The sequence below is a fragment of the Sitophilus oryzae genome, unplaced genomic scaffold (genome assembly GCF_002938485.1).
Source record: "Sitophilus oryzae breed Bouriz unplaced genomic scaffold, Soryzae_2.0 scaffold_186_pilon_pilon, whole genome shotgun sequence".
Taxonomy (NCBI): domain Eukaryota; kingdom Metazoa; phylum Arthropoda; class Insecta; order Coleoptera; family Curculionidae; genus Sitophilus; species Sitophilus oryzae.
The window spans coordinates 1,075,281-1,091,198 of record NW_022146579.1 but is presented as its reverse complement, the minus strand read 5'-3'; the positions used below and the strand labels follow the sequence as shown (position 1 = coordinate 1,091,198).

Sequence of the window (15,918 nt, the reverse complement as noted above, 5' to 3'; positions counted from 1 at the left end):
AATTAAAACAATCAGTGCTAACGACCCGCATTGAGTGCTGGACATCGATGTGGCTTTGTATCCACAATGACTCGTTAGCGATAATGCCTTTCAAAGTCTCCTTAATTATCAAAGGAACAAATTGTCACTCTTATGAGTTGTGTGATAATAGTTATGTTTTATACAAGACGATAAAATATTTTTTTCCATAGCGAGTTACGTTTTAAAAAATATTCAGAAATTATTATTTCAAGGAATTTATTACGAGTAGAAAAAGTATTGTGCTGGGTTGGCGTTGGTTTCTATGTAATTTGACAAATAAATAAAGCTGTCTCTTTAGTTGTCAGTTTTGAGTCAATATTTTTTAATTCTCTTTCGTGTCGATTGCTGATTGAATTCGAGCCGAAAGTGGCTCAAAACGAAATAAGTAAATTAGCAACAAATAGGGAATGCAATCCCGCAAATGCTGAGATTCCGCGAGATCAAAGTTGCGGGATTTACCGTGCGGGATTCGCGGGATTGACCCATTACTACTGGGTAACTGAATCGATCTCGATCAGGGTCAAACCGTTTCGTTCCGGGCCGATGCGTCGACGGTCGGAACCCGGGGGTTCCCCTTACGGCTTGGCCATTAAAAATAAGTGAAACAAACAGCTTACTTGTTAGATTTCTTTCTGGCGTATGTGCGTAAGTGAAGAAAAGCGTTTAACTAGTACCTGTGGACAATTTCGTCAAATAAACTGCCGGACATATGTAATTATCGGGACAAGCAAAATTTTAGGGTAAATTTAAAGTTGAATATGTATCTCTTGAACTAAAAAAGATTTTGGGATGCGGTTTGGACCAGGTCTTAGATGCATCTATTGTGATTAAGATTCTATATGGTTTTCGAAAATATATTTAGCGAATTCTCGTATACAGGGTCTTTTATAAGAGTGTGAAAATTTGGTTAAGAATCTTTTTAACCGCAAATTTACAATTTTTAAAAAATCTAAATTTTTACCAAGTACGACGAATCTGTATTGAAATTAGAAAGAAACAATTTGATAGGTTTTTTAATTTTTTGTTTTAAGAAAAATACGACGTTTTTTTTAAAAATATTCATTAGGTATACGTATGGTCCTAAATGGTACAAAAAGCTTTGTACATTCTGCATATGCCAAAAAATGATTGATACAGAGTGTATCTAAAAGCAGATAACCAACACAAGTTAAAAAAAACTTCAACATCAGAATAATATTTTTATTTATAAAGTAAGTAGATAAATTATAATAAAATTTAAGTTTATTTAATATTAAATATATTTTTTGAACACCCTGTATACATCGGTCCAAATTTCTGTACAGCTAGTTTAAGATACACGCTATATCAATATGTTGTGGGTCTATGCAAAATGTACCATGCTTTTTGTACCATTTAGGACCAAATGTATGACTATTGTTTACGGTCCCGCAATTTTGCGGATCCGCGGGATTGACTGCTTTAATCCCGCGGGTTTGCGGGATTGAGATTTTGGTGCGGGATTGCATTCCCTAGCAACAAATATTGAGGCGAAAAGCGCCATATCCAAACTACTTCCATTTAAATCCCGAATAACTTATGAAAAGGAATACAAAAATTTTCAAAAATGAAAGCAATTAAAAAACGTGCGAGAAGAAATAAAGTTTTTAACCTATCCTCGCTGTTAAAGTATCATTTAATCTACCCTTGAGGTTAAAGTACTATTTTATCTACTATTTTTGATAGATATAAGGCAATTTTAACAGTTGCTATGGAAAAAAAATATATACTTTGCACATTGCATTACATTTAAACAGTCAAATAAAAAATCCACGTCTATATTTAAAAATATTAAAATTTATTAAGTTATAAATACACTCACCGGCACGAAAAACAGGCACCTTAAAATTTTGATGTATTTTAAAGTAAAATATATTTTATTCTAGTAAAGCTTGATTTTTATGCATCCGGTATCCGACGATACGATGATACGATATTAATTTTATTGGATGAATTTAAAGACTTCGATTGGTTAGATAATTAGGCAGTTTTTAAATGTTCATCGGATGTACGATTTACTTACGATTGGTGTCATTTTATATTTTCATTTCTATAATGATTTTGCTGTTTTACTTATAATCTAAGAGCTAGCAACATTTTCGAGAGAGAATTTTAAGAAAGCTGGTTCTTTAATAAATATTTTGTTATGCTCCTCTGTCCCCTGGACAGAGTGCGGACCGTCTGGCTGCCGATAGACGTTGCGTTCACTACTGCGCATCCATATCTGCATTCAACATCTGTTCACTACTGCGCTTCACAAATTCGCCCTGTATTTCAGGAATAAGGAGGCTAGGACAAACATATGTGTAGCATATTTAATTTCATAAAAAAGTAGCTAAATAATGTGAAAATCGCATCATTCTATCTCTACTCATAAACGAGAAATACCATAAAACGGACAGAAAATGGGATACCCTGTACAGATGTGATGAGCAGTTGTCGACCGGCAGCCAGATAGTAAAAGATATAAGTATTAAAGAACCAGCTTTCTTAAAATTTCCGTTTTCCCGACGTTGCTAGCTCTTGTACTATAATATTTTTATTAAGGTTAGATTAAATTTGGACCATCACATCAACGGATAACGGACGCATGAAAATCAAGCTTTAGCCGATTTCGGTGATTTTTTACGCAATTTATAGATAAATTATTTCATAGATTAAAAATTAATAATGATAAAATATACTTTTAAAAGTTTAAAATCAAAATGCTGAACGTGTTTCAAAGTTCTTAGTAGTGTTATGAGTTAGAAATATTATTCGTGTAGTGGAAAACTTTCTTATATTCCGCATTTTCAAATTACGATACTTCAAAATTTTATAAAGATGAAAGTTTTTTAATTACCTTTGAAGATAGATAGTAGAGTTTTCAAACTCTAAACCAGCAATTTTTAACAAAATATTAAATATTATACAGGGAGGTCCAAACTGTATTCCGGAGACTTTGGCAACATATTCTGCAAATAAAAATAAGTAAAAAAGATCGTGTAAATGTATGTCTTAAAATGCTTAGTTTCGGAGATACAAGGTATAGAAGTTTCATTTTTATTTCTATTTTTATAATTTATGAAGTATCGTCAATATTTGTATGAAAATTGGTGTCTGGGAGTTTTTTGACATGATAAATTTAATTTTGATGTCAATATGACTCCTACTTATAGAGGGAGCCACCTAAGAGTAATAACTTTTTGTCCGTACCTGTATAAAGCTACTGAGTAAAAAAATATACATACGCGGCGTTTTTTTACATAAAAAAGGTCTTTTGGTAAAAATCACCGCCGAGTAATGGTTCTCGAGATATTTGGAATTCGAAATTATCAATACCTATCATTCACATAAATTGAACATGTTAACAAGAGGTTTGTTCCAACCCGCCGCAGAACCGTCACCGAACGATCACGCTCGTGCGCAGTAATTCAAATGTGCTCCAACCAAGATTTGACGGTTATCGGACGATCCTATTAAATTTGCGTACCAACCTACCTTGAGATCGTTTAGATACGATTTCAGAAGGGTAATTTCGGTACATGGTGCAAATTGAGAACTGTTTGGGTTGACTTGCGCATTAAAGCATATTGCATCTGCAGGATATGCTGCAAAAGTTTCCGGAATACAGTTCGGATCACTCTGTATATATTTTGTATAATAAAAGAACAACTGGTCTAGACCAAAGATAAATTTCTTGTAAGACTTCTGGGTTTTTCGCCGATAGAAGAACGTTCGCCACTTCTAAACTTCAGTTAATTGTTTTCGAAGAAAAATTGGTTCCTCCAACATTTTTTTTAAAAATTTCTAATTCCAAATTTCTGAATTTCCTTTTTTAACTCCTCTCATTTATTCCTAACCATTTTTGTCCTGTTGCAGGAGTCAAAGGACGACGACATCGAGCGCATCCTGAAAAAGGAGAAGTCGTTGACGCAGCTCGACCTCACGCGGCCTATGCTGGCCTGTCCGCCGGAAAGAAAGCGCCATTTGTTACTAGAGGGCGATCTCAAGCTGAAGGACAGCGGGGCCTCCAAGGTAAGATTTATGGACAGCACTGCGAGCGGTGTCCTTTTTGTTGTCTCGACTTTGCGCCGTAAGGTGAAGGTACTTTATTTTAAAGAAATATTAGGGTAGGGAATCTTATTATTGTCCAGAGTGTGACTCCTTGTTGCTTATTAATTTGAGGCAAACATGTACAGGGTGGGTCAAATTCGACGCTTTTAAATGGAAACACCTATTTCTATAGGAGATAGACGAAAACTAATATCGGTGTCTGGAGCTCAATTTTCATCAAAAACATGATGGTGAAAACCGCACATCAATATCTGTTACCGTTTCGGAGTTACGGGGTGTTTTTCAAAAATGTACATTTATAACAAATCGCTGTAACTTTTTTGCTATGGAAAATTTTGTATTTCTATGAAAACATTTCCAAAGCACCTTTTTACGTAGAATTTAATGGTTTAAATATAATTTTTTAAAAATTAATAATTTAAGAGTTATCGACAGAAAAATTGTTTTTTTTATTTGGGACACCCTGTATATTTTTAATTAACTGTAAAGAACTTCAAATTACCTTTCCAAAAATATAGCACACTTGATATTTTGTTATAGTCCCCTTCGAAAGACAAAAGTTTTAAAAGTTTGTCACTTTTATCTAGTAGGCTTTGGACCCCTTATTGATGATCTGCCCCTAATGGAACTCGAAAACATATTTTTTCAGCAAGACGAGGCACCGCCTCAGAACTCTGAAGTTATCAGCAAATGTTTGCAACCAATTTTGAGAATAATTAAATATCTAACCAAGATCCCAGCCGTTGGCCGTCGAGGCCGCCGGACTTAATGCCTATGGATTTTTATCTTTGCGGAAGAATAAAGATTCTTATTTCTAAATTGCCCATATAATATAGACCAGAAGTACTTAATGGCTATGCGAGGGTATCTTTCGCCCCCACTGAGTTAATGAATTTCGCGAGAAATGTTCAAAAACGGTCCGGTCTGTCTATAACAGAACACGGTCGATATGTGAAACACCTGTAGCAAAATCTCATGTCTTGGTTTGCTATTCATTTTTATTGTTATTAGATATAGTTTAAATGTGTTGATGTTGTTAAATATAGTTTAAATTGTTATAAAATTTCTCATTGCAAATATTATTTTCGTTTTAATTGCTCCCAGCTAGAATTTTTTTGGCATTACAGCTGGCGCCGCGCCGTTCAAAGCCTACTTATTCAAAGTGGGCGAATTTTTATAAACTCTGTATCTCGAAGAGGAATCGAGCAAAATATTAAGTCTGCTATATTTTTGAAAGATAATTTTAAATTATTTGCAATGAAATAAAACTATACAGGGTGTCTCGGATAAAAAATCAATGTTCTTGCTCATAATTCTTAAATTATCAATTTTAAATAAATTATACTTAAACCTTTAAATTCTACGTAAAAAGGTGCTTTGGAAATGTTTTCATAGAAATACAAAATTTTCCACAGCAAAAAAGTTAGAGCGATTTATTAAAAATGCACATTTTTGAAAAACACCCCGTAACTCCGAAACGGTAACAGATATCGATGTGAAGTTTTTACCATCATGTTTTTCATAAAAATTGAGCTGCAGACACCGATATTAGTTTTCGTCTATCTCCTATATAGAAAAGGGCGTTTCTCCTTAAAAGCGTCCAATTTGGCCCACCCTGTACAGTAGGGTGGGTCTTTTTGACTATTTTTTTTCACTTTATGCTCCGAAAGAAAGGTTGGTTATGAAAAAATTCTCCCCAAGTATGAGCTCTTAATTTTAATAGGAAGGTCCTCCACCTTTCAGTTTTCTATTTTTTCTTTATTATTAGAAAGAAAAAGAAAGTGAATTCTCTACAAAAAAGGTCTCTTACAATTTTTTTGTAAACCTCGCCGTTCGAAAGGTATTAAAGGTTGAAATTTCATTATTTTAAGTCACATTTCTTTTTTCTTATGAATTTTATAACTCGTTAACAAAAAATCATTACTCGTCATCAAAAATCAAACCAAAGGTTGCGCGTATCATAATGATTTTTTGTTAACGAATTATAAAATTCATAAGAAAAAAAAATCTTCCTTATCAATCCAACCAAAAAGAAATCAACATATTTATTCCTGATTCTCCTTGATATATCAAATTGCGTTTATATTCTCATCTGCTCTCAAATCAGCCAATACTATACCGGCAAATCGCACTGCAATTTTCCAATAGCTACTATACGTCACAAACATTCGTACGTTTCTGATTTTTGTTGCATCGTACAAGAAAATTCCCAAATAAAAAGGAAGAAATAGCGTTCGTAGCACCATCTGCAGCGTCGTCGAATGCATTTTCATCTGTCAAACGTATCGGCGACGTGAGTAGAAATCATAAAAAGTTCGGGAAGAATTTATGTGCCGGTATATCTTTACACAAAACGCGGCTTAGGTACGATATTTCTCGTCGATCAAAACAGAAATTTAATAGCAACAACAGTAGTAAAACTTAGAAATTCTTATTGGCAAGTGAGCATAGTATACATGGTTTCCCAAGATACCGTTTTTAGAAGTACTGCGAATTTTTGTAATAATTTTGGAAATCACAACTTACTATTGGAATCATATAAAATGTAATACATTAGTATACATTTAATTATCAATTGCAAAATTGTTTAACTAACAAATTTAATTGTATAACTATGTAATAGTCAGAAAACATATTTTTTCGTAAAATTTTGTATACTTGTGATTTTAAATGAATAAAGATTATTATTATTGTATACGGAACTTGTTCGGATATTGTTAAATAAAAAAACATCCTCTGTTCATACCTGACATTCAGTAAAATGTATGTATCTTTCCGTAATTAATTGAAAGTGATGCCTATTAAAATCAACGCTTATTATGTGGGAAACAAGTATATTTGAGCGGCTCTCGTAACGGGATATAAATTTAAAATTAATCTATTACCATAAATAGTCATATTAAATATTAAATAAGCTTCCCAAAGGAACATAGTATACGTTTATTTGACTAGACAAAAAGAAATGGAATCTAAAACATTCAATCTTTGGTTTTTGTGATGAACATAATTCAAATATTATTTTAGACATAATATTTCGTAATTTGTGTATTTAAATAATTATAGTTAATAAAAACTAATAATTCGTTCACGTTTTTTTCTGTCACACTTTTATTACAACTACTCCCTTTTTTTACTTTTTTTCTTTTCGACAATAATAAACATCGCAACTATTTAATAGACGTATAGTGGCGTATCGATTGAGCTAATTTATCCAGCGACTTCGGTCGCTGGTAGAAGTAAAAAGTATTCAGTGATCGCTGGCACACATATCCACGGGGTGAGTTTTATACGATGTTCTCTATGGGTATCTCGGAAACTACTGAAGATAGAGAGTTGGCTAAATGGGGAAAGAATTGCAGTTTTGTGGGGTCATAAATATGCTTAAGTCATGGTATAAGTCATGGCTTACTAGATATTTCGAAAAAAACAAATTTCGGCTATTTTAAAAATTGTCCCTAATTCCATTATAATCTATTTTAGACAAAAAGTTTTGAGATAAAAGTTGTAGATAATCACATCCTTAATGAGACTATGTTCTCCGTTTTCTAATAAAGCCTGTCATTTTTGACATATAACTAATATATGTTTTTTTAAATGGAAACCATAGTTGGCCATGACTTCATAAAAAGCGCCATTTTTTAAGCTTTTCAGCGATATAAGCTATAATATGTTTTTCTTTCGAAAAATTACTGAGTTATAGCCAATTCTTATCATTTTTAAACAATTTCACTTAGTTAGCCATGGAAACAAGTATAATCGTCGTTGCTTTCAAAAATGTCAAACTGTCACATCCAAACATTAATTAAAATAACCAAAAACTGTAAATATGAATTTTTCAAATGAAGAAAAGTGTGTAGGAATATTGGTTTAACTTTTCTTGGCCATACATTTTCGAGGATACGTTACATACGCTTTTTAGAGAACGCTTTTCCAGACATGTTAGAAAAGTTAAATTTAGAGACTCGCGCACCAATAGAGTGATTCCAACATGATTTTTATTATGACACTCCCCCATCATGAAAGAAATGTTAACAATTATTTATATATAATATAATATTGAAACTCAGGGATAAGAAGAGGTCGATCACCTGACCTATCCATTTTAGATTTTTTTATGCGGTATATTTTTTGAACATTTTCTAAAATAACTTAAAGTGTATGTAGGGATATTATTTGTTTAAGTTTTAGTTTGTGTAATGTAAATTGTAAAAAACCGTTTAATAAAATATTCTGTCTTTTTTTATAAATTATAATAATTAAATAAATAACAGAATAAGAATACCAAGCCAACTAAGTGCAATTAGTCAAGAAAGATAAGAATTGGCTATAACTCAGTAATTTTTCGGATAAAACATATTATAGCTGAAAAGCTTGAAAAATGGCGCAACTATGGTTTCCATTTAAAAAAAAAACGGAGAACATAGCCTCATTAAGGATGTGATTATTTACAACTTTTATCTGAAAACTTTTTGTTTAAAAATAGATTATAATGGAATTAGGGACCATTTTTAAAATATCCGAAATTTGTTTTTTTCGAAATATCTAATAAGCCATGAACTTTTTCACAAATCTGAAAGGCCCATATTTATGACCCCACAAAACTGCAATTCTTTTCCCATTTAACGGACTCTCTCTAGTAGTTTCGAGATACCCATAGAGAACATCGTAGAAAACTCACCCTGTATACGCCCGGTCACCGTCTCGGCTCCTAGCTCAAGCTGCAAACGGAATCGGATGAAGAAAAGCGGTATTTGGTATACCCCGACGGATGGTCCCGGTGACTTGAGTCGCTGCTAAAAGTAACCAGCGACCATCTGGTCGCTGTCCCCGGTATACCGATGACTTAAAAGTCGCTATTAAGCTCATCTCTAGTTTAAGCCGGTTGAAGCTGGCTGACTGGCTTAGTATGGTCACTCGCATGTTGTTGTTCCTCTATTTTTCACCGCTAGTCGGACGCGATAAAGCGAGAAACGGAAAGCTGGTGCATTATGGACGTACCCTTCTGTTATTGTGCCGCCCTTGAGTAAATCCCAGAATCCCCGCTTTGATTCCCCTACTGTTAACTGTATTAAACGATCATCTTCTGAAGGTTAAATGAATTCATCGACGACCTTCTCAAACTTGACCCCTCAAAATCCACTCCCGGAAATTTCCCTCTTTTTCTTTCCAGGCTAGTCGAATTCTCTGGAGAACCTCATATACGGGAGGGCCTCCTATTGGAATTGATTTAATCGGGGGAAAGATAGAAAAGGGAGAATCTCAAAATTGCACAAAGGACAAAGGAAAACAGCTCGCATATTGCCGCGAATATTCGCAAGTGCGACTTTATAGGTCCCTTGTAATATATATCGACTTCAAAGGCACCAACAATTTGCCTAAGAGGATTTGCATTTCCTTTAATAACCATGATAATAACACTGGTAGTAACATTTATTTTAAAAAAATACCTATAGCACAAAGAACTAGATTTTCTTACTTTAAATGGATGTTACCATTTTTTCTTGTACATTTAAATTCTATAGAGAAAAAAAAATAAATTTCTAATAAGTATAACTTCATTTGGGACTTAAAGCGCACTTTTTTCTTATTCTTATAAGCTCCATGGTCCCGGTTAAAAAAGAAGAGCCCGCTGTCGCATTAAGTAAACGAATTGGCTGATAAAAAAGGAATTATGTTGATAATCATGGTAAATTTTACTGGTTGTCATAAGATTTTTCTTTGCAAATCTAATATTTATACAGGGTGGCGCACCTCATTCGCCTCGGTTGATTATATGAAAACGGAAAGATGTAGAAACAAAATATTTCATGGGTATATGTGGGTAGGGAATGGACATAATTTAAAATTATTTTGAAATGTACAGGTTGTGTTAGAACCAAGATCCATACCAAAGTTATATATTTTTTTTGTGGAACACCCGGTATTTTATGTAATTTTTGGATTCTTGGGCATAAAATGAATAAGGCATTTATTATAAGGGTTTAATATGTTTAAAATCTTTGGTTTTTGAGATATTTAAAGATATTTAAATACGCATGCTATAATAAAAAAAATGTCAACAACTTGTACATTACTTTTCTGAATTAATTCTTGTACTGACTTTGAAACCAGAGAAACTTTACTAAAAAAATTGATTTCTTCCTTAAATGTATACAGGGGTATCAAAAATTGCTGGTCTGTTTTAAATATTTATTTTACATAAAAACTTCGTCATTTTAAATACAACACTATGTATTTTTTTTAAATAAGTCGAAGCAGATTTAAATGCTCTTTCAAACTATATTAGGGTTTCCTATACCTATCTGGCTCAGATTTTGAATGAAAAGCGTTTTTTTCAATAAAATTGTAATCAAAATGGCTGGTGTCGCCATGGCAATTTTCTAGTGACACTTAGTAGACATTTTCAAAATCGACATTAGTTTATGGACTTTATTTAAATTTATAACAGGTTATTTTTATTTAATTTACCTACAATAAAGTTAATAAGTAAGTATTTATTATTTTATTAAGAAAAATGAAGCAGTATCTGCTGGCACAAGGAATGGATATATTACTAGTGATTTTATTTTATAAAACATTATGTAAAATGTATATTTAAAATAGACCAGCAATTTTTGATACCCCTGTATACATTTAAGGAAGCAATAAGTTTTTTTAGTAAAGTTTATTTCTCTGGCTTCAAATTCAGCACAAAAATTAACTCTGAAAAGTAATGTATGTACAAGGTGTTGACTAACTTTTTTATTATAGCATGCATATTTAAATATCTTTAGATATCTCAAAAACCAAAGCATTTAAACATATTAAATCCTTATAATAAATACCTTATTTTATGCCCAAGAATCCAAAAATTAAATAAAATACCGGGTGTTCCATAAGAAAAAATATAACTTTGGTATGAATCTTAGTTCTGACACACCCTGTACATTTCAAAATATTTTTAAATTATGCATATTGCCTCTCTACATATACACATAAAAAAAATTGTTTCTACATCTTTCCGTTTTCGTATAATCAACCGCGACGAATAAGGTGCGCCACCCTGTATAGTAGAGTATATTATTTTTTTCTAATTTGAAATTTGTCACTTTTCTTTGACAAATTTAAAAGTAAATCTGCGTTTTGTTTAATTAAAACTGCGATTTTCATGGCAATAAAATACCGAAACGACTAAACAGTAGGAATCGAACAAACTAAAAAAGTGGGTGGCGCACATATTTTTTTAGAAAAATATTCCGGTGACAAGCCATATTCACGTCCCTGGTGAATATGTCGACATTTATTTAGCATTAAAATATTTTATCACCCCCCCCCCCACCCCCCGAAGCTACTAAACAAAGCAGAAATCGGACCTATCTATGTTAATATGGAAAATGAGCCTTATTTTTACGAGAGGAATTTCGCACGAGAGATAGCACATATTTTTTGAAACACCCTGTATGATTTCAGCATTTTTTGAAGAGGTCGACTCTCGAAAAAGAAATCAGAAACCTTTAGTATAAACTTTTAAGCAGATGTATATGTCGAAATATTTTGGACACACTAGTCTTAAGGTGGAATTTCAATGGGCTATTTCAATAATTTTTGAAGACTTTAACAAGTAAAGCCAAGAGTTATCTTAGAAAGGTGTTGAAAATTTATAAAAATAATTTTATTATTTAGATTTAGACACATATTTCAAGAAAAAAAAAAGATTTTTCCCCTTGAATGACCCTTAAACGACAACTGTCCAAAACCACACCCTTGAAAACTGAAACCAAAATGTAATAGATAATTTATTCCGACCTGATAAATCCTGCGACCTTCCGGGGTTAGATAAATCAATTAACAGCCTTCTTAATCAGATTATCGGAGTAGATAATGGTGCTGTCAAAGCCGGTGAACAAGACATTTTGGGAAAATCGGGAGATTTGATTGGCCTTTTTTTCGTTCTCTCTTACGGCAACGAAAAGTGGAAATATATGATGTTAATAATTATATAATGGAAAAAACGGTGCTTAAAATATTCTCTGGTGGTTTTATAATGTGGCTTAAAATGTTTTCTATTGCACTATGTTAAAAAGTCAGACGGAGGTTAAAACATTTTTTTTTGGAAAAAAATCTCGAAAAAAATAGTATATTGATTTATTGATTTATTATGAGTAAAAATGATACCTTTTGTGGCGAGGCTGTATGTTTGACAGCGAGGCTGTTCGATATTACAGACGAGGCACAAAAAGTCATTCCTAAAAAATGTCTATATCTATGTGATGGATTCATCTCTCCTAAAAAATCCTATATGGGTATTTCGCCACTGCAAAAAAACCTAAAAAATTAAAGTTATTTTTTGTAAACACTGCTGGGCGTTAATCTAACGGAGACTACTTGTCAGCAGTTGAGTTTACTTATAAATAAATTTGCCTAACGAACAAAAAAATGCTTAACGTTTCGGAAATTTTATCTCTTTCCGTCGTCGGAAGCAAAAAAATACAAAAAATTAAAGAAAAAAAACTATTTAAAATATGTAAATCCAACTATTCGAGAACAGTTTTTTTTTAAACAGATACGTCTACAAAAACCGTTGTCGTTCTGTTAAAATAACATTATATCAAGGTAAACTTCAAAATTAACAATTACTACCTTATAACAATTACTTAATAAGGTAAAACCAAAAAGCTTCAAATTTTCTGTATGATTATTTTTAAATTTTACGTATGTTTTTTAAAATCAAAGAAGCTATTGCCATATATTACTAACATCTACAGATGCATGAGCAATACATTTATTTTTATTAGATTATATTAAAAAAGCCTCTTTTATTGTTCTTTTAGGGGCTATCGCTTCTTTCATTATAATTTTGGCGTTGTTAAAATCTATTCTGTGCCCTGTGTCCCATGAATGCTGACAAATCTTAGATTTGTGAAATCGCCCTTTCTTAAATAATCTTTATGTTCTTTAATTTGTAAGAATTATTTAAATATAGCGCCAAAAACTAGGTTGACAACTCCTTCCTGGAAGCATAGAATTATGGGTAGTTTGTTGTTATGGTGTTGTTAGTTGTTATGTATTGAGAAATAAACAAAATTGGAGAATAAAGTATAAAAATTACTTGAAGTCATTTTTATTGTAAATACAATAAAAATTAAGGCTCCCCTTTTATAAATTCGAACATTTAAGGGTCTAGATGTTTTTAATTTGTTTTTACGATGTACTTAAACAGCCGTTAAACGGTAGCCTACTAAAATGCCGTTAATAAATATTGTGACGTCGTTCGTGTCGGCGGAAAGTAATGCCTACCTATAAGTATTTTGCAAGAGCGCCTGTGGCTCCGTGGCTGAGGCTATCGCTTCGTGAGCGAATGGTCCGTGGTTCAAATCTCACTCCGACCAAGACTTTTTATATTTTTTTTTGCTTATATCGTGAACTTATATTGATTTCACTCTTTAGTTGGATTGGTTTAATTATTTGGCGGGTTGGTTAGCGTGATTATTTGGAGGGTGTTAATTCATTGGTTAGTTGGTTTTTTGGTGGGGTTCGTTGGTTTTTACTAATTTATATTTGTTTTTTATATTTTTTTATCAGTGTCGAGGTTAGTTGCGTTGGTTAAGTTGGTTATTTGGTGGGGTGGATAGCGTTGCGTCCTTATAAAATTCCTATATTTCATAAAGCCCGTCAAGTGCATCACATCAACGACGTCATACCTATTAACGGCATTTTAGTAAGCTACCGTTTAACGGCAGTTTAAGTACAGCCTTGTTTTTATTTGCTGTGGCGAAATAACCATATAGGATTTTTTTGGAGAGGAGTCATTTTTACTCCGAATGGAACAAGCTATTTTTTTCAAACATCACAAATAATGTTTTAGTAGTATATTAAACAACGAGTTTCGAAAACGACGTTTTGCACACGAGTTCGACAGTTTGTTGGCTCGAGCCACAAGTCGAACGAGTGTACAAAGAAGTTTACGAACGAGTTTTTTACGCTATTTTTTCTACGACTACAAATTAGCAGCAGACTCTGAGTTTCTCTGAGACTCTCAGTTTGGCGTTTCAGCTAAACATTGGAGGTTAAAAGTGTTAAAATTGGCACATGTCGTGTGCAAAATGACACATGTCGTGCGCTAAATCCTTAGCAGACAACAGTTTGCAAAACGCCAATTTCAGATGGAGTTTTCCGTGTGTCAAACTGCATTTTCTAGGCTAGTAGAAAAACAATTTTAAACGTTCCAAATAATATAAAAAGATTTAAAAATAATACCTTGTATATAATTATATATCGAGACACTATGGTTACGCTCGTTAAATTTGATATTTTATGTCAGTTTAATAACATATTTTTTTAATTTTATGTTTAGGCGTAAAAGAGCTTTACTTTTATGCCTAGGCGTTAAAATGGCTTGCTACATTGTCTGCTACAAGTTTGTTTGAGAACATTTGACACAACTTTTTGCAGCGACCTAGACGTTTGAGACACTTACGTTATATGTAACGTTTAGGCTGATAACAAACAAATTTTTAACCGGATATACGAATATTTTTGAGCAAAGTTTTTTTTCATACGTACAGAAGAGTTTTTGATTTCCTAAAACCGGGAAAATATCTATTGATTATACTGTCAGAACATATGTATGTACGGAAAAAAACATTAGAAAGTAAAAAAATAATACGATTTTTAAATTCTTTTGATTTATGCACGGCTAATCCGTCTGTTAGGCCCAATTGCCAATTTGTACGCATCTTCTCGGCTGCAAATTTTCAATTAAGCTTTTTCATTTGGGCCCACTAATTGAGTCTGGCGCACAGAAATAGTAAAACAAATGGCAATTTTTAACGAACGCGCTGCTGGCAAAAACCAGTCTGTCTGTCAAATCGAACGGTCCTCGCACTTTTATTTTTGGCAGTTTAATTTATTAAGCTGGCCAGTGGTGTCTCGGGTACAATCTACTTACAATCCGATTGGTCCCATTTTTTTGCGATTAAATATATAGAGGGTGATTCAAAGTAATATAAGCTGGACAGTGGTAGAGCTGGGAAGTTTAGTTCACTTAACCAATTTCCATATTCCGACCTCGTTCAGCAAAGGAATAGTACAAAAGTCTAGTTCGTTTAGTTCAGTGAGTTGTAGTACTAGCATTTCGCACAATGAAATAATGGAACTATTTCAGTCATTGTTAATCAATTGTATGAGCTTAATAAGAAGCTTTTTTTCTCAATATTAAGAGGCCGTCCTGTGTCGGAGATATTGAGACCTGTGAGGTCTTTTGTGTTTATCTCCTTTCTATGTCTGCACACACTCTCCTATCCCTGTACCCTGCACCAACTTGTGCAAGTCCTTGATAGGATAGGAGCATAGTTCCTCCGGTTCTAGTCTAGCTTTCCCAAATAAAAAGTGACGCTTGCGATCCAGAGCCTCGCAGTGACATATTATGTGCTCCGCTGTTTCAGGATCTTTACGCGGAGTTTGCAGCAAAGACTTCCTTGATACATGTTGAGCTTGTTCAGATAGTTATAATATATACTGTCAAGAGACCTGTTGTAATACGCACTTTATTTCTGCTAAGCATTAGCAGTTCCTTTGTGGTTTAAGAATTAGGTCCTTGAGTGAAGGCCTTTCTATGCCTGTGCCTCTGCCTGTTTCTCCAGTGGACATTTTACTTCTCAGAGTGAAGACAGTGTCCTGTTAAAAACCCCGTGACAATCAGAAGATTGTTCTTACTTAAATCAAGGAAAATCCTTGAGTTTTATCGGTCGTAAATCTTGAAAAATTTCTTTGAGTATTTAAGATCGTTGAAGGATTCCCATTCCAGGTTACGAATGGAGTCTTCCAGGTTCTTGAGTTCTTCTT

The 15,918-nt window shown here is 33.1% G+C and overlaps 1 protein-coding gene across 2 annotated transcripts in view; it reads left to right on the top strand.

The window, feature by feature from the left end:
- LOC115883354 (pleckstrin homology domain-containing family G member 5) overlaps window positions 1-15,918 on the top strand; it is a 432,893-nt gene that overhangs the window by 394,774 nt on the left and 22,201 nt on the right. For both annotated transcript variants that reach the window (XM_030901711.1, XM_030901710.1), the window contains one exon: window positions 3,901-4,056. In XM_030901711.1, coding sequence (XP_030757571.1) covers window positions 3,901-4,056 — 156 coding nt within the window. The remainder of the gene's footprint in view (window positions 1-3,900; window positions 4,057-15,918) is intronic.